The sequence below is a fragment of the Carlito syrichta genome, unplaced genomic scaffold (assembly GCF_000164805.1).
Source record: "Carlito syrichta isolate Samal-C Ts95f unplaced genomic scaffold, Tarsius_syrichta-2.0.1 Scaffold131666, whole genome shotgun sequence".
Lineage (NCBI taxonomy): Eukaryota > Metazoa > Chordata > Mammalia > Primates > Tarsiidae > Carlito > Carlito syrichta.
In genome coordinates this window covers 106,032-129,142 of record NW_007075762.1, presented here as the reverse complement: position 1 = coordinate 129,142, position 23,111 = coordinate 106,032, and the positions used below count along the sequence as shown (strand labels likewise).

Genomic DNA, 23,111 nt, shown 5'->3' with positions numbered 1-23,111 from the left:
TCCTTGTCTGCTAATTCCGTTATCCAGGTCATCTCTGGTTTTGCTTCTATTGTCTGATTTTAACCTTTATTATAGATCATAGATACATGCTTCTCCACTTAACTAATAATACTTTATTTTATACTGATATTCAACATTGTAGAGAGCTTAGTTTTTTGTCTTCTTTTCAAGAATGTTGCATTTTGTTCTGACAATCAGATATTTTATTGGCCCAGTCGGCTCTTGTCAAGGTTGGGTTTTAGGATTTGATAAGGTTGGTGTAGAGCAACCTTTGCTGCATAGGACATGGTCCTTATTAATGAGGTGTGGTCTCTCTGTGTCTCATGTAAATGCCTGGGATGGTCAACGTAGTCCAGTTCTTGTACTGTGCCCCTTCCAGAGTCTCCATTTAACTCTTGGCCAACCAGAGGCTGTTCTCTCCTAGGCCTCAAGGAATCTTGACTTGTATATCCACAGATTATTATTTGGTCAAAGACCAAACAGAGCCTACCCAGTTTTCTGGGTCTTTCTCTAAGGGCAGCTGCTTCCTCTTTAGTACTTTTTAAAAAATTCCACTTGCTACAATAGCCTGAACCGACATGCTCTATTTTAGAGCTTGCAAGAGCAGAGCAGAGCCTCCACTTCTCTTTGTTGCAGTTTGAAAACTGTCTCCCAGAGAGTTGGAGAATATAGAGTTTACCAGGTGTGTTTCTCCTCATTCAAGGATCATAGCCTCATGCTTGCTGTTGTCCAGTGACTGAAAACAGTTGCTTTACATATCTTGTCCAGTTATATAGCTGTTTACAGTAAGGATAGAGGCATATGGTTGATACCTGTTACTCTCATGATCCAAACTGGAAGTCTAGCCCCCTTTTAAAAATACATTTCCATTGTAACTGAATTGCCAAACTTTTGTAAGTCATAATTAGCATAACATTTAGGATATTCCTCAGTTCATGGTAGTCTTTTCTTAACCTTTCATTTAACGCCTATGTTAATGCAAACCAAGCTCGAGTCAGTCCTTCAACATCCTATACTCCCAGTCGTCACAAAAGGAGTTATGAAGATGATGAAGATATGGACCTACAGCCCAATAAACAGAAGGACCAATATGCAGGTGCCAGACAAGCAGGTAGTGTGTGCCAACAGACTTCCTGTAGATTTCTGCTTTCTTACAGTAGATTTGTTTTCAGAATTGTTACGCAATATAGGTCAACATTTAAGAGCTGAAAATGATGTAGCAGCCTTACTTTCAAGTTTCTCAGAACTATAGACGGTTTTGAGATTTTTTTTTTTTTTTTCTGAGTTGGAGTCTCACTCTTTCACCCAGGCTGGAGTGCAATAGCATGCTCATGGCCAGCACAGCCGCGACCTGCTTGGCTCAGGTGATCCTTCTGCCTCAACCTTACAAGTAACTGGAACTACAGGCACACGACACCATGCCTGGCTAATTTTTTGATTTATTGTAGAGACGCAGTCTTGCCAAGTTGCCTAGGCTGTTTCTCGAACCCCTGGGCTCAGGCAATCCTCTCGCCTTGGCCTTCCAAAGTGCTAGGATTACAGGCTTGAACCACCGTGCATGGCCTGGTTTTGAGAATTTTAAAGATACTCTGGTCAGGCTGTGCTTCATAACTGAGCAGTTAGGCATCACTTAGTGTGAAATGGCTGCTCTAAAGTATGTTTTTAGATTCTCACATGGTGAGCAGGAAAGGGTCTTTTTTATCTTTCTTCGTATTTATTTTTTTCCAACTCATATATGAAAGCATGGTACTTTACCCTAAAAATTACTTATTTATATCTGAAAATATCCTTTCTTGTTTTCTTTTTGGAACAGTGAAACTTTAATTTTGTAGGACTAAAAATATCAAAGGAAAAACATGGCGTTGTGATGTACTAGATGAATTTGTAATGGTTTATTTTTTAAAACATATTTTAAAAAGAACTACAACTACTTCAGTTTAAAACAGATGGAAATTTGAAATATCTAAGAGCATGATAAAGTTTTAGAATCGATGTATATCATTGATTTCAATCACAGCTTTTATAAGCAGTGACTTTCTTTGTTATGGCAGGTAGATAAGTTTGTCTATTTATGTGCTAGTCACTTCCCTTTAGTACTTTTAATCAGAAAGAATGTTAAAGGAAAAGGAGGTAAAACAAATCAGTCTGGTCATTTATTATCTGCAAGATTGGGTTGAGAAAGCAAATTTAACAATCAGCATTTAAAAAAAAGATTTACTAATGAATCTCACTTAACCATATATTTTCCTAATTTATAAACTCATATTACTGAATTTCTTTAATACTAAGACATATCTTAATGTTTGTAAAATTGGAATGCTTTACAGTGAATATATGCAAATATGGGTAGTAGTCTTTTTTTCCCACCTGCTCACAAAGTTTATTAAAATTAAGGTTGTATCCTAACCGAGTGATATATTCAAGTTCAGGAAATATGGTGATTTTTCTCTTTCTCTCATCACTTAAGCAGTTGGTACCACTTTCTTTTTTTTTAATGTATGTATTTGTTTTGTAGATATATAGATATAGGTTTGTTTTTTTTTTTTTGAGTCAGAGTCTCACTCTGTCGCCCAGGCTGGAGTGCAGTGGCAAGCTCATGGTCACCACTGCAGTCTTGACCTTCCAGGTTCAGGAGATCCTTCCACCTCAGCTTTCCAAGTAACCATAACTATAGATGCACACTACCATGTCTGGGTAATTTTTTGGTTGATTGTAGAGGTCTCACCGAGTTGCCCAGGCTGGTTTCAAACCTGTGGGCTCAGGCAATTCTCTCACCTCGGCCTCCCAAAGTGCTGGGGTTATAGACGTGAGCCACCGCTCCCAGCCCAGGCTGTATTTTGATTCTAATTAGTTATCAGCCCTAAATTGTAACTACTTTAGGAGTAGGGACGATCTTTTAATGATCTGTATATTCCCAACAGCTGTCTGATTTCTGGTACATAGTGAATGTTAATAAATATTTGGTAAATGCATTTATTGCCATATGATTTTGTTTTACTTAATTAGTGGAAAAAAATATGTTCTACCAAGGTATTTTTTCCCCCTTAGGTCAAAGATGTCACTGTAACCATATTGAATATTAACTTTTGAAAGTTATACAAGATTTGATGGGAGAAATTTGTAGCTATTTTATAGCAGGAAAAAAATTAAATTTTTGGATCTTCATATTTATCTTTCTTCTCTTAAAAGTCTAATAAAGAATTTTGTTAATATGTGCTATTTTCTTAAAAACTGTAACAACTTGAATTTTGAAAGCTCAGAAGCATCATTTATATCAAACTTGAAAGGCACTTATGGAATGTTCTTTTTCTCTAGGAGGCCTTAGAAATGACTAAGTGCAATACTATCCTTTGAATTTAGGGAGTGTTGGTGGTCTTCAATGGTGTGGAGAGCCAAAACGTTTAGAAACTGAAGCTTCTGCTGGACAACAGCTGAACTCCCTGAACCTCTCTTCTCCTTTTGATCTGAATTTTCCATTGCCAGGAGAGAAGGGACCTGCATGCCTTGTGAAGGTAATAAAACCTTTCACTAGATCTGACATCGATAGGTTATGTTCTCAGAAGTTAAAATGGAAAATTGCTAGCATTTGTATTAGTTTTCTTTTGCTACTATAGCAAATTACTACAAACTTAGCCTAAAGCAACAAAAATCTATTATGTTATAGGCTTTAGGTCAGAAGTCCAATGTGTCTTTCACTGGGGTAAAATCAAAGTGCTGGCAGGGCTACATTCCTTTCTTGAGCCTGTAGGGGAGAATTTGGTTTTGGTTTTTTGTTTGTTTCATTTTTGGTTTTTTTTGTTCTTTGTCTTCTTTTGTTTTTCTTTTTTGAGGTTTTTTTTTTTAACATTCTCTAGTTTATTTATTTTTTTCTTTTTTCTGTTTCATTTTTTCTTTTATAGCCTTCTCTAGTTTCTAAAGGCTGCCTGCATTCCATGGCTTGTGGCCCTTTCCATATACAAAGCCAGCAACATTGCATCTGTCTGACCATTTTTTTTTTTAATGGTCACATCTCATCTGATTCCAGCTAGGAAAGGTTCCCCAATTTTAAGGACCTGTATGATTACACAGGGCTCAGCCAGATAAGCCAGGATGATCTCCTCACCTCAGGGCCCTTAATGTAATCACACTCAGAAGTTTGTTTTGCATATAAGGTAACATATTCACAAGTTCCAGGGATTAGATGGCAGACATCTTTGGGGGACCTTTTTTTGAGTAGGAGTCTCACTCTGTCACCCAGACTGGAGTGCAGTGGCATGCCCACAGCCACCTGTGCCTTGACCTGCTGGGCTCAGGTGATCCTTCCATCTCAGCCTTCCATATAGCTGGAACCACAGGCCTGCACCACCACACCTGGCTAATTTTCTGATTTATTATAGAGTTGAGGTCTCGCCAAGTTGCCCAGGCTGGTCTCAAACCCCTGGACTCAGGCAGTCCTCTCGCCTCCATCTCCCAAAGTGCTGGGATTATAGGCATGAGCCACCGTGCTCGTCAACATTCTTTATTTTTAAATTTTGTTTGTTTACCTGCTTATAAGCAATTCTTCTTGAGAGAGACTACCACAGCATTCTTAAAGAATATTTCTAATGCAGAAGTGTAACAATTTTTAAATTTATGTCTATTTCCTGTATTATTTCTCTTTCTTGTGTTCTTTTTCTTTCTTTCTTTCTTTTTTTCTTTGAGACAGTGTTTTGCTCTGTTTCCCAGATTGGAGCAGCACATTTCTTACTATAATCTTGAACTCCTGGGCTCAAGAATCCTCCTGCCTCAGACTCCTGAGTAGCTAGGACTATAAATGCACTTCACCACGCTCAGTGAATTTTTTATATTGCTTTTAGAGATAAGATCTTGCTATGTCACCCAGGTTGGTCTTGAATTCCTGGCCTGAAGTGATCCTCCATTCTTGGCCTCCAAAAGTGCTGGGATTACAGGCATGAGCCACAGCACTCGACCTCCTTCTTGTATCATTTCTAACTTCTTAATAGTCTTCTCATTTTTGCCTTCTTTTTTCTCTTAGCATAGCTCATTTCTCACTTGTATTTAAAATAAGATAGAAGAAATAAAAACTTAATAATTTGTCCTTCTTATTCTGGTTTTTGTTCTTTTTTAATTTTCCACACAACACGGGTATTATCATGATAAGTTAGCAAGAGATATAAGGTTTGAAATTGATCATTGGGAATTTGTTTTCTTATTATTTGTGGATTTAACTTAAATGACACCCCTGTTATATAGCACAAGGGCACGAATCACCACTTTTTCCCCTGCCATGCTTCTATCAAGTCTCACTAGTAAGTAGCCTTGACACTATAATAGTTACTAAAGTTCACCATGACAGACAATTTGAAAGTTTTTTTTTATTGTGAATAATCTAGTCATTCTGAGTTTTATGTTAGTCCTTCTAATGTTGTATAGTTTATGAATAAGCCCAAAATTATTCTTGTTTTTGTTTTAATTTTTTCCTTAGTGTGGTTAATAGGTTTTGAGAAAATGCAGATTTCTAGTTTTAATTGACTATCAGCCTTTAGGAAAAGCCTTTTCTTTGAAGTAGTGTGGTATATTGAAAATAGACATTGACCTGGGAGTCAGAAGTCCTGTGTTTTCGTTTTTAACTTATTTGCTATTTAGCAGAATGACTTTAGACAAGTACCTTACCTTGGTCTCAATTTATAAAATAAAGGAGCTATTTTAAGGTCTGTTTTCTGATCTCAAATTCTAAGATAATGTTACTTATTATTATTGCTTTAAGACTAATACCTTAGACTTTTCTGTTTCAGTTAGTCCTCACGACATGTCTCTTGTTAGGTCTATGAAGATTGGGATTGTTTCAAAGTAAATGACATTCTTGAGCTATATGGCATACTATCTGTGGATCCTGTGTTAAGTATACTGAATAATGATGAAAGGTGAGTCTATTTCTTCTTTTTTCGGTCACTTTTTATGTTGATATAATTTCAGATTTTCAGAAAAGTTACAGCGTAGTTATAAAGAACTCCCCCTTCCTTTACCCAGATTTACCAGTTATCAGCACTTACACCCCATGTGCTTTGTCATTTACTTGTGCTCTCTCTGCACACGTTTTTCTGAAACACTTGAAAGCATGTTGTAGACATCAAACCCTTTTACCTCTAAATACTTGAGTCTGTATTTCCTAAGAACAATGACTTTCTCATATAGAATCAGAAATAATCAGAGTGCAGGTGTCAGAATTAAGAAATTTGCCACAATATACAAATCCACAGTTCACATTTAATTTCACTAATTGTCTCAATTACATTTTTTTTTTTTTTTTACACATTTTACCCCTGCCCCAATCCAGAAATCATAGGATCACTCATTGTGTTAATCTCAAACAGTCCTCAGCCCTTCTTTGTCTTTTGTGGCCTTGACACTTTCTTTTTTTTGGCTTAAACAACAGGAATTTATGCTTCACGGTTTTAGAGGCTAGGAAGTCCAAGATCAAGCAGATCTGATGTCTAGTGAGAGACATTTTGTAGGTTGCAGATGACCATCTTCTTACATAGTAGAGAGCAGAGAGCCTTGACACTTTTCTTGAAGAGTATAAACCAGTTACTTTGTAGACTGTCTCTCAGTGTCATCAGTGTCTAATGTTTCTTTGTAATTAGATTGAGGTTATAGATTTCTGGCAGGATTACCACAGAAATGATGTATCCTCAGAAGTTTATAGCAGGAGGCATGTGATGTCAGTTTATCCCCTTAGCAGTGATGTTAATTTTGATCACCTGGTTAAGGTAGTGCATACCAGGTGTCTCTTCTATAGAGTTACTGTTCTTCACTTTGTAATTGACAATTAATTTGAAGGAAGATACTTGGAGGTTATGTAACTACCCAGCTTCTCATTAAACTTTCACTGACGTATTTTAACACCCATTCGTTATTCTTGCTTGAATCAATTATTACTATATTGGCAATTCACTAACTCATCATCCTGTCTACATTTATTTATTGAAATTCTAATATAAGAGATTTCTATTTATTCAAGTAATTTATTTCTATCAGTATGGACTGATAGAGTCTTATTTTATTCAGTGCTAATATTATTTATTTTGAGACAAATTTTTCCAGATTTGTCCAGAAGGAGCCACTTTAAGTACCTTAGGTACCTCTGGGTTCCTTTTTTGAGATGACATTATCATTTTTTAGCATTTATTTTCTGCCACATTACGCTGTTCCAGCCTTATCTTATACTTCCCATGTTCTAGCTTATGTATCAGCCATTTTTTTCAAGGAGCACCAGTTTCTTTTGGTAAGGAATTGTATCTAAAAATGAAAATCCCGACTGATCAGAGTGTAGTATTATTTACAACTAATTGGTCACATCCAGTTACAGATTTATTTGTTCCTCCTCTACTCCCGCTGCTTCCCTTTGGTAGTCTTAAAAAAATTACAATTAAAAAAATTAAGATCTGAGTGCTAGCGTGCTCATTGGTACTGGGTTAGATTTGCTTCTAGAATCTTAGCAGATGGATCTAAGAGGCATACCCCCTATATATACATGTATATTTATACGTATTTACATGCATACATATAGTCTCACATATACCTGTCTTTTTACATTGTCTATGAAAAACGATGAGTTTATACTATATTTCTGATTCTAGTTCATCTTCACAAGTTTCATTCTAGTTGTTCTCCCTTCCATATTTGTAACTCCCTTTTCTAACAGAAACTTGACTCCCATTATCCACAGTCTTATTATCATTTACTCATTTCTGCATTACACAGAAGAAATTTCATAGTTGGTAACCCATGCCATTATAAAACACAGACCTGGTAACTAGAGTTCAATGTTTATTTCCCTTTCATTTTCATTTTAGAATGAGGCTAGATGGTCAGAGTACTGTGTTCCAGTTATTCAGGCAGCATTTCTCCCCTTTCATTGTGATTCTATTATTTATTTTATGTAGGTTGGTTTATTTCTGATTTTGTTTCATTCAGAGTTTTTTTCCTTCTTCCTTATTGTTTTGATTTTTTTTAAGTATAGAAAACATAAACATTGTTGACAAATCAAAACTGTACAAAAAACTACTCAGGGGTCATTCACTGCTGTCCTCATTCCTACCTCTGTCCACCTAGCCTCTTCAGGGAACCTTTCTCAGTTTCTGATTTCTCCTTCCTATAGTTATTGTTTGCAAAAATGAGTAGATAAATAAGTAGATATTTTATTTCTACTTTTTTCTTTTATAAAAGATGGCATAGTATATATACTTTTTTACACTTTTAAATTTTTTTCACTAAACAGGATACCTTGGAAATCCAGATGTTCCCCATTCGTTTTGGTTTTGTTTTGAGGTCACCAAAGGAAGAGATTGATGTTCCTCCTCTACATTAGAGTCCTCTTGTTAAATATTGGATATTCACCTTGGTTTCTGTGTAGGAAGAATTGAACAGTGTTTACACTAAAATATAATACAAAACAAAAATTTTATACTATTTTAAATAAAATTATGTAACAATGTGTTAATAATAGTATATAAAGTAGGCAGTTTCTGGTTATGATAATTTGCTGCCCTAGTCACTTCCTTATTGAGGCAGGTTAGTGTAGAGGTTAAAAGCAGACACCAGGCTTGGAATCCTGATTTGGTGACTTATTAGACTTGTGACCTTGGGCTTGGTTTCTTCATTGTAAATAAAGGTGGTTGTGAGGTTTTAGTGAATTTGTGGGTACAAAACATTGAACATTGTCTATCGTGTAGTGTATATGATAGTGGAAAAAGTTGTTATAATTCTTGTCTTACTGGAATTTAGGAGTATGAATTTATTACTCTGGTATCCATAGAATCTATAAAGTCTGAAGATCTAGAAAACATTTTAGTCATCCGTTTCCGTCATCTCACAATAAATCTGTCATCTGCTAATTTATTTAGCAAATCTAAAAAATTTACACTTTATTTTCATTCCTTGCTCATTCACTATTCAAAGGTGTTATCAGATAAGAATAAAACTTAGGAAAAACAATTAGCAAGATGGAGGTGAATGAACTCTCCACTTACTGAGTAATAGATACGAAATGACATTTGAAAAAAAACCCATTTTTGAGATGTGCTGTGAAGTATTTGGTGTCCCAGCTGATAGTTCAAGAACGAGTGAGTTTTGAAATAACCTAATGAGTGACAGTCTATATCTTATTTATTGCAGTGATAGCATACTGAATAAAAAATATTACTGGTTTTTTTGTTTGTTTGAGGCATGTTCTCTATAACGTCTAACTCTTGGGCACCAGCTATCCTCCCACCTCAGCCTCCTGAGTAGCTAGGACTATAGGCATGCATCAACATTCCTAGCTAATTTTTAAAATTTTTTGTATAGACGGGGTCTGGCTCTGTTGCCCAGGCTGGTCTTGAACTCCTGGCCTCAGGTGTTCCTCCCACCTCGGCCTCCCAAAGTGCTGGGATTACAAGTGTGAACAACCATGCCTGGCTTACTGTTCATAAAGAACAGAATAAATACATTATATTACAATATGACCTAACTAGCCTGAAATCTGTATGATGTAACATTTTATTTATTTTTTTTTTATTTAATTTTTTTTTTTTTGAGTTGGAGTCTCACTCTGTTGCCCAGACTGGAGTGCAGTGACCGCTCCCGGCCACCGCAGCCTCGACCTGCTGGGCTCCGGCGATCCTTCCGCCTCAGCCTTCCGAGTAACTGGAATTACAGGCATGTGCTACCACGCCCAGCTGATTTTTTAATTTATTGTAGAGATGAGTTATTGCTGCCCAGGCGGGTCTCGAACTCGCGGGCTCAGGCAATCCACTCACCTCAGCCTCCCAAAGGCGTGGGATTACAGGCTGAGCCACTGAGCCCGGCTCGATGTAACATTTTAGAGTGAGAAGCCACTTTCTGTTCTTTAAGGAGATGTACAGGTGGAAGTATTCTAATTTTGTCTTCAGAGATACATATTGTTTTTACTTCTTTGCAATTTATGTATCTCTAAATTGAAGCTTTATTGTCTCTCCACAGGGATGCCTCAGCACTGCTAGATCCAATGGAGTGTGCAGACACAACCGAAGAGCAGAGAGTACACAGTCCTCCTGCTTCATTAGTGCCGAGAATTCATGTGATTTTAGTCCAGAAGTTGCAGCACATCAACCCATTATTGCCTGCCTGCCTTAACAAAGAAGAGAGCAAAACCTGTAAGTTTAAGTGTTAAAGCCTCGTGAACTGGGGATTTTTATCCTCAGTGTGTGTCTGGAGCTGCCTGTAACGTGCTCATAGTGGAATTTCGAGTCAGGTCCTTATTTGTCAGAATAAGCTTTTTTCAGTGATCTCTGTTTCTTGTTTCTTTGCCCCATTTTCCTCTTAGGTTAATTCTCTATTGAAATGAGGCTAAAAGTCATATTTTTAAGATTTGCATCAGGTACTGACCAGTATCTTAAGTCTGTACTAGTTGTCTACTGAGTTGTGGTGCTTTGCTCACGTAGTTATTGTTCACCCTTACAAACTTGCAAGGATCTGCTCTGTAACCTGGTCTCCCTTGTTCTTCCAGTTGTCTCAAGTTTCATGTCTGAATTGTCTCCGGTCAGAGCAGAGCTGCTTGGGTTCCTCACTCATGCCCTTTTGGGGGATAGTTTGGCTGCTGAATACCTTATATTACATCTCATCTCTACAGTGTAAGTTCTGTCTTCCTGACAGGAGTTAAGGGAATTTGGTGTGTGTGGAAAGGGGAAAAGAGTAGGAAGATTTCTGATATAATTTTTGTGTTTTAGCTTATCAGGCTTCATCAAGTGGTTTATATTTGTTCACTGTAACAAATGTTATATGAAATCACAAACAAATTCCTTTTTTCACCTTTTCTCACAGTTTCACATTTAGCATTTTGATTATGTCCCCTTAAATTTTAGAGCCAAAATCAGTTAGAAGGCTTGGCTTATAAGTAAAATGAGCTATTTTATTCTTTTTGCATTCTAAATGCTGTCTATACATCCCAAGGTACTACTTCTAAAAACAGTCAACAAAGTACATCATGTGCACACTTAACTTGTAAAATGACACTAGCACCTCATCCTTTCATTGCACTGGATTTCTTTTTTTTCTAATTTCAAAACTAATGTGCTCCTTTGACAAGTTTCAAGAACATAAAGAAGAAAATAGAAATCAACTGTAATTTCACCACTTAGAGATCATCTCAGTTAACATTCTGGTGCAGTTTTAAAAATTTACATATGTATACATACGTAGATCTTAGTTATACTCTAAGCACAAGTCCGTATCTTGTTTTTAGCATTTAATATGCACTAAACATTTTCTCATTATAATTCTTCATGTACTTTGTAATGGCTATGCAGTGTTTCATTATACAGTTGTACCACACAGTAACCATTTATCTAAATGTTAGGCTTTCCTGCATTATCAATAACACTGCAATAAACATCTTTGTGCTATAAATCTTATCTTTCTCAGATGGGATCTGAGAGAGTAGCACATAATAGTTGAGTGAGAGCACAGTCTCTGGAACCAAACCACCTGGGTTCAAATCTTAGCTTCTTGGCTAGGGGAACATGTTACTTAAAATCTCTATGCGCTAGATTTCTCATCTGTAAAATGAAGATAATAGTATAGCACGTACCTCAACATGTTTGTGGATAAATGAGAAACCATTGCCGTACTCAACAGTCTTTGGCACTTGATTAGCACTTATGTAAGTATTGGCTATTATTTTTATTGTTGTTACCCTAATAAATAAAATAACTGGTCAGGGTACTCTGCTTTATTTTTAGTGAGAATATTGGGCTAATTTTTCTGTTCTTTATTTGCTTATCAGTAGAAATCGGGAAATTACTTCAGCTTCTTACTGATTGATTTCTTTTTTTTCTAGATATACAAGAAGAGATGTTCTTCCACTAGGAAAATTTACAGTTAACCTGAGTGGTTGCCCACGGAGCAGTACTTTTACAGAACACTTATATCGAATTATTCAACATCTCGTTCCAGCGGTAAAATCAATATATATGTATTTTATAAAACTAAGCACACTTAACAAATCTGTCTAATTGTCTTTCATTCAGCTCAAATATTTAACTTTGAGATTTTAATAGATTCCCATTTAAGGGGAAACAGGCCTACCAAGTTATATAATTTAAAATATATTTTTCCCAAAGCCTGTCACTTTTTTATTGCCTTAACACAAATTTCTGTTAAGTGTATCAGCACTTTTGCAGTAACTCCCTTAAAATGATACTCTCTCTTGATGTCAATTTGCTCGTGCAATTTGGTATCCTTTCTGTGCATTAAAATCTTAAAGCTAAATAAACTAAATGTATAGGACTATAATTCTTTAGCTGAGGCAATAAAGATCTTTATCTCCGTTGCCCCAATTTTAATTCCTGTTGGAAAGTTAAGCTAACTTTATTTTCCAGGGCATACTACATACATATTACTACGTACTACTGGAATGCAGTATTTGTGTGGTGGTAAGATCTTGGGAGCAGAGGAGTTGATTCTGATTAGTTAGTTGCGTGACCAAAAATACAGTTACCTCTTTGGAAATTTAAGAGGTTGCACTAGATCATTCATTGAACCAAATGTACTGATTATGTCTAAGTTCTATTACCCATCCAGGCCCTCAAGAAGCAGCGATAGACTAGAACAGACCAGCAATTCTTACTCTCCTTATACTTACTAACACTCTGAGGAAAGTATTGAGGACTTGTTGAGAATAATGAGAGTTTCTTTTTTTTAATGTGGGTTATAGTCATTATTAATTAATCACATTAGAAAGTAAAACAACTATATGAAAATATTAGTTCATTAAAAATAAATTGATTACATGTAAACATAAATATTTTTAGAGAAACTTTTTCCTAACCAGAAATAATTAGTGATTAAAGTGACATTGTTTTGCATTTTTGTAAATCTCCTTAATGTAATGTCTGATTAGTAGGAGACCACTGGATTCTCATATCTGCTTCTGCCTCTACCTTCTGGGCTTAGGCAGTCCTTCCACCTCGGTCTCCTGAGTAGCTGGGACTAGAGGTGCGTGCCACTGCAACCAGCTAATTTTTTTATTTTTATTTTTCCATAGAAGTGAGGTATCACTATGTTGCCTAGGCTGGTCTCAAACTCCTGGACTCAAGCAATTTTCCCACCTCAGCTTCCCAGAGTGCTGGGGTGACAGGTGTGAGCCTCTGCACCCAGCCGTAATATGTTTTGAAAGAAGTATATGAAGGAAAATTGGCCTCACACAGATGGAAAAGTAGTTGGCAAAAAGACTGTTTTAGTAGCCTTTTCAGATAACTAGATATTCTTCAATAATAGACCAAAACTGTCCACATGGCATTTTCTTCAAGATAGTTGAGGTGTGGAATCTGAAATCTTATCTGTGAACTTTTCATACTCTGCTGCAGTAAAATTCATTAGTCTATCTTGCACATTGAAAAGGTCTTTTACCCATGCATGATTTTGACCTAATTGACTCCATAGAAGGGTTTTAGCAATTCCTTGGGGGTTCCTTGTCCCACATTTGAGAATTACTGATCCTTTGCCCTCACAGAGGTCAAATTTTTGTAGTGGAAGGCCAACAAATAAATTAATACATGGTATATTATTTAAGTGCCCTGAAGAACAGTGAAGTCCCAGGAGAAGGATAGGGTGTGCTGACAGTGGGCCAGGGTGCACTTGCCTGTGTGTGTGGAGGGGCCAGGGAAGGACTTGCTGACAGGATGGTTTAGAGGAGATACTTGATGGAAGTGCAGGAGCAAGTCAGATGGCTACTGCAAAGTGTCTGTCCTGTGCAGGGGGAAACATGCAAAGTCGCTGAAGCCACAGCATGTTTTAAGTGTGAAAGGGTTATCTGAGGAACATACTGAAGGTGATAGCATGATAAGATATTTCCTTTTTATTCTCCATCATTTTACAGTGGGTTTATGTTTTCTTTTTTACCACATCTCATTCCTTTATATTACTCTAGTGTTTACATCTAGCAAGCTTACATCTAGCAAGTACTGTGAACCTTTTTGAAACACGCTTGCCTCTCTGATATCTTGTTTAGTTTTCATAGCAGGTTACGTATGAGTGACCTGCCTGTGCTTTATGTGGCAGAGCTGAGGCTAGACCCTGCTCGTGGCTATTTCTGCTTTTGGCAGGCCCTGCCTCTTTAGGAACTGTTTATTTGTATCTATAATGTGGTTTCCCCCTCTGCTCCCTCATTTTCTCAGAATCACTTAGCCATTCTCTAAATTTTGACACTATGTCTTACTTCCTCGACAATCTCTCTCCCAATCACTCACAAACACACACACACACACACCCTTTTTAGGCTAGCCTGGTAGAAGAGTGGATTGGAGTATGAAGCAGAGTGAAGAGGGTATTGAGAGCAGTGGGCTTTAGGAGCTGGAGAGGGAGGGAGCGTTTGGGTTTAGGGGATGCTTATTCTGTGAGACTGAATGTGGAGGTGTGTGCGGCCTAGGGGGCATGTCATGAGAGCTCAGTGTGTTCTGCTCCCTGATTTTTCTCTGTAAAATTTGTTCAGAAAGTCTATGGCAAATGAATGGAATTTTAATCAAAGAACATAGAGGAAAATTAAACTCAGCTTTTCTCTTCCTGTCTTGATGAATAAAATACATATTTTATTTTTCTAGCTTGTGTTTTAAAGAAGTTAAGCTTTTGGATATTTGATATTTGTATGTCAATTATCTACCATTTGCTTCATTGTTAAAATAAAAATTATTCCTCAAGTATATTAAATAAAGACGTTTGATAATAAAGCAGCTCATAGAATGAATGAAATTCAAATGTAGGATATAGATACTATTTTTGCTTCTAAGAGTTCAAGAAACCACATCACTGTTCCCTTAGAAATGTACACAGTCATTTTTTCTATATAAAACACAATGTTTAACAATAAACACATATTTTTTTAAAACAAGGAGACATTCATTCTTCATTTAAAACTTCTCTTTGCAGTCTTTTCGTCTACAGATGACCATAGAGAACATGAACTGTTTGAAATTCATTCCCCACAAAGACTACACAGCCAACCGCTTAGTCAGTGGACTCCTCCAGTTGCCCAACAATACTTCTCTTGTAATTGATGAGACGCTTCTGGAGCAAGGGCAGCTGGATACTCCAGGTATGTGCACAGATGTTTCTCTTCTACTTCTAACATCCTTCTGATGACACCAGGTCTAATCATAATTGTCTAGGAAGGATATCTGTGAACAAACACAAATTCACATTTAACAAATATGTGGTATAAAGGCTTGGCATATGAATTTGATTAAAGCATATATTTTAAATATCAACCATGTTTTATCATAATATTTTGAAAATAGTACGGTAGAACAAACTAAAAACAGAAATGGGAGGAGGCTTTGACTTTAGTATAATCTATTACCTCAAAAGATAATGTAGAAAAGATCTAATAAAACTTTTTTTTTTTTTTACCTCTCATTGTGAATTTTTTTTTTTTTTTTTTTTGAGTCAGAGTCTCACTCTCTTACCCAGGCTGGAGTGCAGTGGCATGATCATGGCTCACCGCAGCCTCCACCTCCTGGGCTCAGGTGATCTTCAACCTCCCAAGTAGCTGGAACTACAGGCACACATCACGATGCTAATTTTTTGAGTTTTTGTAAAGACATGGTCTCCCTATGTTGCCCATGCTGGTCTCAAACTCTTGGGCTTAAGCAGTCCTTCCACCTCCCAAAGTGCTGGGATTACAGGCATGAGCCACTGTACCCAGTCATCATTGTAACATTTTAAAACATTTTTCAAAGAATTTCTAAAAACAAAAATTTTAATAGATCAGACAGTTTGAACTGCCCTCAATTATGTAAACCGTTATAAAATTACAAGAAAGCAGATTATTTTGTCTGTGCTCAAATGAAGAGAAATTAGGGGGCACTGTGATAGTGATAAGTTTAAGAGGTAGAAGTAGAAGAAAAAATAATGTGTACACTGGGCACATTTGAGACAAAGATGAGTATAAAACCAGTAAAATTTACCAACTGTTCACTAACTTCTTTGTATTATTTTAGCCCTATAAACACACACCACCTAGAAAGTCATCATACTTATTGGAAACTTTATGTCTGGTTGCATAAAAGATGCTAGATGTTAGACTGTGAGGAGTTTTGGCCCCAGAAACTTCTAGCTTGACTAATACTGTTTGTGAAGCCTGTTACCTAATGAACGTTTAGCTTAGTACACTGGACAGTATCTCACATCCTTTTTTAAACTGTAGAAACCTCATGTCTTGTAGTCAGTGTCAGCAAAACTGTTTTGTTTAGGTGATTGACATCAAATGACTGAAAATGATTTGCTTGCTTTTGTAGGAGTTCATAATGTGACTGCCCTGAGCAACCTGATAACTTGGCAGAAGGTGGATTATGACTTCAGTTACCACCAGATGGAATTTCCCTGCAATATTAATGTTTTTATTACTTCGGAGGGGAGGTCACTCCTCCCGGTATGATGAGTGACTTTTAAACGGAGGGAGGTTGACACTGGACATTTTTACTGTTTCCTGGTGCTGCTTATTCATAAGTTACATTGGTTTTAAGAAATTGTGACTGCTGATTATTAAGGGTATTAATTATTTTGTACTGCCATGGGATGACAACTGACATCTTAGCAAGAACCGAATATCAGTAAATCACAAGTCAGGCAAAGCTGTTGGCAGCAAAAACTCACATAAAGCATAGAAAGTAGAAGCTGTCTGCAAATTGATTAACTTCCAGATTTCTGTTCATGCTGCCATTGACCCATTGTTTTTTGCCAATCTTATGTGAGAAATATTTTAGAGTTCCTTTTATTTTTTAATTGAATAATAATCTTAATTATTATTATTGAGACAGGGTTTTGCTTATTGCGCAGGCTGGGAGTGCAGCGGCACAATCATAGCTCACTGTAACCTCGAACTCCTGAGCTCAAGCGATCCTCCTGCTTCAGCCTCTCAAGTAGCTGGGAATGTAGGCATGGACCACCAACACGTCTGGTTATTTTATTTTATTTTTTGTAGAGATGTGTCTTGCTGTGTTGCCCAAGCCTGTCTCAAACTTCTGGGCTCAAATGATCCTCCCCCCTCGGCCTTCCAACATGCTGGGATTACAGACATGAACCACTCACTGCACTTGGACTAGAGTTACTTTTCTTTTTTTTGGAGTCAGAGTCTCACTCTGTTGCCCAGGCTGGAATGCAGTGGCACAGTCTTGGCTCACTGCAGCCATGACCTCCTGGGCTCTGATGATCCTTCTACCTCAGCCTTCCAAGTAGCTAGAAACACAGGCATGCACCACCACGCTCAACAAATTTTTTGATTTATTGTAGAGATGAGGTCTCGCCAGGTTGCCTAGACTGGTCTCAAACCCCTGGGCTCAGGCAGTCCTCTCATCTCTGCCTCCCAAAGTGCTGGAATTACAGGCAGGAGCCGCTGTGCCTGGCCAGCCACACTCAGTCTTAGAGTTACTTTTATAATGTCCCTAGCCAGGCACCATGGCTTATGCCTATAATCCTAGAGATTCTGAAGGCTAGAACAGAGGGATTACTTAAGGCCAGCAGTTTGAGACCAATCTGGGCAACATAGTGAGACCTCCGACTCTATAAATATATATATTTATGAATAAATATTTTATAAAAAATAAAATGTCTCTAGTCACTAGATAGTTATTTTTATCTGTAATGGTTAAGTGCTCTGCATCATCAGAGCGGCTGATAAAGAGAGCTTTTAGTTTTGAGGTGAGAAATACTCCCAATTGTTAAAAGGTGTATAGTTTCTCTGTATAATAGTGTTCATCTGTGAATGCCGAGAAACAGCCTTTAACTAAGAATGAAATGGCTCATTGGTAAGCTTTCTGTAGGAAGGTGTGATAAACATTTTTAGTTAACTTGTTTATAGGTTGGATACCTTATTATATACTTATTGCTACTTTTGAGGAAACATAAGTAACCAAGAAAAGACTAATTCTTATGATTGCTGAAGTAATCATAGACTTTGTAAATTAATATTGAAAATTGATTCCTTTCTCCCAGATAAGTGGTGTTTTCTCATGCCCTTAGGGGCTGATAAAGATGATGAATCTTCCTAATGTGAATTAATTTAAGAACTTAGAAAATATTGTGTACTACTTCTCTTTTCAGGCAGACTGTCAGATTCACTTGCAACCCCAGCTAATCCCACCAAACATGGAGGAGTACATGAACAGCCTTCTCTCAGCAGTGTTGCCGTCTGTGCTGAACAAATTCCGCATTTATCTAACCCTTTTGAGATTCCTGGATTATAGCATATCTGATGAAATAACCAAGGTGTGTTCAGGTTAAAATCAAGGAGTCTCCTGTGTTGAACTGCAGGATTTAACCAACTTATATTTACTATAATTGCTGATACTGCCATTTTGCTTTTTTTCTTTTTTGTATGTTATATATTTTTGTTCCTCTGTTACTCTGTTATTGTATGGGTTTTTTTGTTGTTTGAAATAGATTTTCCAGTGTCTCTTTTGAATTTCCTTGAAATTTCTCATACAATGTTTTTCTAGGTTATTTTCTTAATGGTTGCCCTGGGGGATAAAATTAACATCCTAAGTATAACATTTTATTAAGGATTTCTGCCAGTTTAATTATAACAATATAAAAAGATTTTGCTCCTTTATAATTCCATTCCTACCTCCCTCCTTTGAACTGCTGTTGTCATACAAATTGCATCTTTATACACTGTACACCCGTCAACACATTTATGATCACTGCTTTATGCAGTTGTCTTTTATTTATTTATTTAAATTTTTTTTTTGAGTTGGAGTCTCACTCTTGCCCAGGCTGTAGTGCAGTGGCTTGCTCATGGCCACCACAGTCCTGACCTCCTGGGCTTTCAAGTAGGTGGAACCACAGGCACGTGCTACCACGCCCAGATGATTTTTTTTTTAATTGTAGACAAGGTCTCTCCAAATTGTCCAGTCTGGTCTCGAGCCCCTGGGCTCAGGCAGCCTCTCACCTCTGCCTCCTAAAGCGCTGGGATTCCAGGCATGAGCCACTGCGCTTGGCCTTCCTTTAGTTCTTTGCATGTACTTAAAACAGCCAGTTGAAAGTCTTTATCTAGAAAGTCTAATGCTTGGGTTTCCTCATGGGTAGTTTCTCTTGACCCCTTTCTTCCCAGAGTATGGGCTATGTCTTGTTGATTCATATGTCTAATTTTTGGTTGTTGATAACTGGACGTTTTAAGTCGTATAATTTGGCAGCTCTACTCTGGAAGTCAGACTCTGGAAATTAAACCTCCCTAGGATATGTTGTTAATGTTGGCTGGTTGTTTAGTGACTTTTTAAAAACTATTCTATAAAGTCTGTTCTGTCTGTGGGCACTGAAGTCTCTGCTGTTAGCTTTGTGGCTAGTGATTGGGCAGAAATTTCCTTCAACATCTGGAAGGAGTAAGTCTCCCAGGCTAAGGGTATATAAGTACAAAAGTTGTGGCAAGCCTTCTACACTCAACCATGCAGTTCACAGTCCTGCCTTAGCCTTCACATCCTGCTTGCACACAGCCTCAAGGTGATGCAGAAGTGAGAGTTTAAGTTTAAGTGGGAGCATGTGTCTGGCTTTCTAAATTCCTGGGAATTCAGACATGTCTGTGAGGTTTTCAAAACTCCTGTGGATATCTCATTCACCAATCTGCTTTTCCGTTCAAGGGTTTTGGTTAGCCCCTTGTTTGCCACAGCTGTTACCCAGTGTCGTAGGCATCCAGATTGATCAATAATTTCTTCTGATTATTTCTGACAAATGCCTTGAGGAGAGAGCCTGTTCACACTGGGCAGCCATGAGTCAGGTTAAACCTTGCCAATGGGTTCTTCCAGGGAACTGACAGGTCAGACGATGACAGTTCTCTGGGAATGGTACTTTGAAGGAGCTCAAGCCCTTTTCTGCCCTCTCTGGTGGTTTCCAGGCTGTTGGTTTTCAAGGCCATCACCCGGAGGGGAAGAGGGTAAAATATGGGAGTAGAACAAGTTCAAATGTCACAAGCTGGGCTCGGTGGCTCAGCCTGTAATCCCACGCTTTGGGAGGCTGAGGTGAGTGGATTGCCTGAGCCCTCGGGTTCGAGACCCACCTGGGCAACTTGGTGAGACCTCATCTCTACAATAAATTAAAAAAAAAAAATTAGCCAGGCGTGGTAGCGCACGCCTGTAGTTCCAGCTACTTGGAAGGCTGTGGAAGGATCACCGGAGCCCAGCAGGTCGAGGCCTGGCCACTGCATTCCAGTCTGGGCGACAGAGTGAGACTCCAACTCAAAAAAAATAAAATAAAATAAAATGTCACAAAGCTCAACATTCTTACCAAGAGTCACTTGGTTTTCTTGCATAAATGCTGTCCAGATTGCTTCACTTGGGTGGTTTATTTCCAGAGTTTTAGAAAGGCTGATTTTGATTAGTATTCTTATTGCCTTAATGGTGGGGACAATTTGTGAAGGTCTTAACTCTGCCATTTTCACTAATCATCACTTTTTCTTTTGTTGAGAAGCATTATATTCGTTATGCCAGTTGCTTATTTATATGTTTGCTTGACCTTAAGTAAATCTTTGAGTTTGATTTTGTTTATTTTCGTCAGTAGCATTGTTTATGTGTATAAGGTTTTGGTTCTCAGTCTTTTCACCTATATTATCTCCTTTATCTAAGAGGCAGAACTGATGACATCCTAATTTTGACATCAGTGATTGAACCATGTTACTTTCCTCTTCCTTACAAAAATGCAAATGTCATTTCCTCTTAAAACTATGTACCAAGAAATCGTTTTAAAGTACATTTACTCTTTTGATAAAGGCAGTTGAAGAAGACTTTGTGGAAATGCGTAAAAATGACCCTCACAGCATCACTGCTGATGATCTCCACCAGCTGCTTGTGGTAGCTCGGTAAGTAGTACATGTCTGTAATTGCCTTTTCAGTAAGTGCTTATGTGTTTCCTGATTTATTCAGCAATAACTGCAGCAGACTTCCAAAACCAGAAATGAACTTTTCCTCTTAAAAACGCTGTGTTGAAAGAACTCATTGAGGGGAATTGCATTTGGCTAGTATCTCTTCAGTGGAACAGGCATGCTGCTTGTTCTCTAAGCTTCAAGGAGTGAGCCACCCTCCAATTCTTACTCTTCAAAGGCTTCTTTGAAGAAGTCTAACTTGGCTTTGACTTGCAGGTAGCTACCAGAGAGTCTTCTCTTTTAACATGGACTGTGCTTTTAGAAGTATTCCTAGGTCTTAAAAATTAAAACTTACTGCCCTAGCTCTAGACTTAGATTTATTTCTGTATTTCAAACCAGGTGTCTGTCTCTCAGTGCTGGTCAGACAACGCTGTCCAGAGAACGATGGCTAAGAGCAAAGCAGCTCGAGTCCTTAAGAAGAACCAGGCTTCAACAGCAAAAATGTGTGAATGGAAATGAACTTTAAACATCTGTTACTTATGAAGAGGAATGGGCAAATTCTAGCCACATCATTGTAAATTCAAGTATCATTTATACCACATGGTTTTATAGATAATTTGTATCACAAGCCAATGACTTTTCCTGAAATCAAGCCTGGTAACATCTGAAGTTTATATGATAATCAGTAAGGGCTTTTACCTTACTGACTTTTGAAGCTTTTGAAGTTTGTTTTATAATTATATAAATTAGTAATGATGTAAAAGATGTCTTTGATATTAAAAGTTTAATATTGATAATGTTGCCAATTACACCACTTCCTTAGCTTCAGATAAGTCATAGGCCGACTCTGTTGAAATGCTGATGCTAACTTCAGGTGAAGAAAACTGTTGCGATTTCAAAGCTAGAGGAACTGTACTCTTAAGATTTCTAAGACTTTCCAGTTGAGGTGGGGCTGAGTGTGTTCAGCAGTCCCGAGTTTGGGGAACGGGGCTTACCTGCCATTGAGTCACATGACTGTGAAGTTCTGACCATCATTTCCTAGACATTTGGCCACAGAAACCTTTTCCCACGTAGTGTTTGCTAACAGGCTACAAAACCAGCCTTTTCCACAGCACCGGCTCTCCCAGAATTGAATCATGGACCAGTAGTAGTATTTCCAAGAACTGGGGGACTAGAGTTGCCAAGTTATTTTGCCAAGTAGCCTGAAATAAATCACTGTGTATTGTTACCATTTTTTTTCCATAAAAGGGACAATCTTGGAATAAGAGAGAGTCCTTTAAATGGAATAAATGTAGCTTTTTTGGGAGCGAACCCTACAACATTGTCTTCTTTCTCATTACATCCCAGCGCGTTTGGAAACCACACTAAGAGGATGCTCCCCTACAAAGTACTGCCCACATGTGAAAAAAGCAAAATAGTAAACTTTGAAAAAATGCCCTCTTTAGAAAGATTTTCTTAATAAATGTGTCATTTAGTTGCTTTGATAATTGTTTTGGATTTTTGGCTTTTTATGAGTTCATCAGTTAGTTCCACATGTTAGATCAGCTAACAGTATCTGCTACTCCAGTAATGGGCCTAATACTACTACAGGTCCACTTCCCCCAGACCAACTAGTTTTAACAGAAATTTTTAAAGGAACAAAAATATCAGAGAGCCAATTAATATACTATAGTAGCATACCTGGCAACAAGAATCTTCAGAAAGGTTAGAACATTACTTTTTAAAGCTATCAGTGGTATATATAAAGATCAGTTTCTTTTGGAAGTAACTTACCTAGTTGGAAACAAGATCAGTTAAATAACCCCTTAAATGTTTTCCTGTAAGGCCTAAATTGACATTGTTAACAAGGGAAACAGGGTCAGCCTTAAAAATCAAGGAATTCATTATGCCTAATGAACTGAAGTAAAAGTTACTAGTTGTTCAACATTAACTTTTCCTACACTCGAATCTATTTTTATAAACTAATGTAAATAATATTTATATTAGAATTCTAACTGGTTTTCATTTTTATAACTAGTAGAATAGACCTTCCTTAAGACTTTTAGAAACAAAACAAAGGCTCAAGTGGATTTCTGAGAATAAAATTCGTTATAATTGTCCTAGGACAAAGTAGATTAGTTGCCATGCGTTTATTGTGCCAACGTAAATTGTAATTTACCAAAGAGAATACATAATTTGCTTGGTCTTGTAGAAAAGTTCCCTTGAAAGAACTCTTTCCAATAAATAAAACTTCCCAAATTACCGGTACCTTGGGCTATTTTTCATGAGT

At 37.4% G+C, this 23,111-nt stretch overlaps 1 protein-coding gene across 3 annotated transcripts in view; it reads left to right on the top strand.

The window, feature by feature from the left end:
- MCMBP (minichromosome maintenance complex binding protein) overlaps positions 1-23,089 on the top strand; it is a 28,355-nt gene extending 5,266 nt beyond the window's left edge. Inside the window, exons 5-15 of one of the 3 annotated variants that reach the window (XM_021708165.1) lie at positions 989-1,111; positions 3,361-3,512; positions 5,803-5,903; positions 9,982-10,154; positions 10,508-10,631; positions 11,837-11,954; positions 14,923-15,088; positions 16,290-16,423; positions 18,094-18,258; positions 20,751-20,839; positions 21,242-23,089. In XM_021708165.1, the coding sequence (XP_021563840.1) occupies positions 989-1,111; positions 3,361-3,512; positions 5,803-5,903; positions 9,982-10,154; positions 10,508-10,631; positions 11,837-11,954; positions 14,923-15,088; positions 16,290-16,423; positions 18,094-18,258; positions 20,751-20,839; positions 21,242-21,368 (1,472 nt within the window). In that variant the 3' untranslated portion in view covers positions 21,369-23,089. Of the gene's footprint in view, positions 1-966; positions 1,112-3,360; positions 3,513-5,802; positions 5,904-9,981; positions 10,167-10,507; positions 10,632-11,836; positions 11,955-14,922; positions 15,089-16,289; positions 16,424-18,093; positions 18,259-20,750; positions 20,840-21,241 lie in introns of all 3 variants that reach the window. The other 2 variants (XM_008049306.2, XM_021708164.1) reach the window with 2 other exon arrangements.
- The last annotated feature ends 22 nt before the right edge of the window (positions 23,090-23,111 follow it).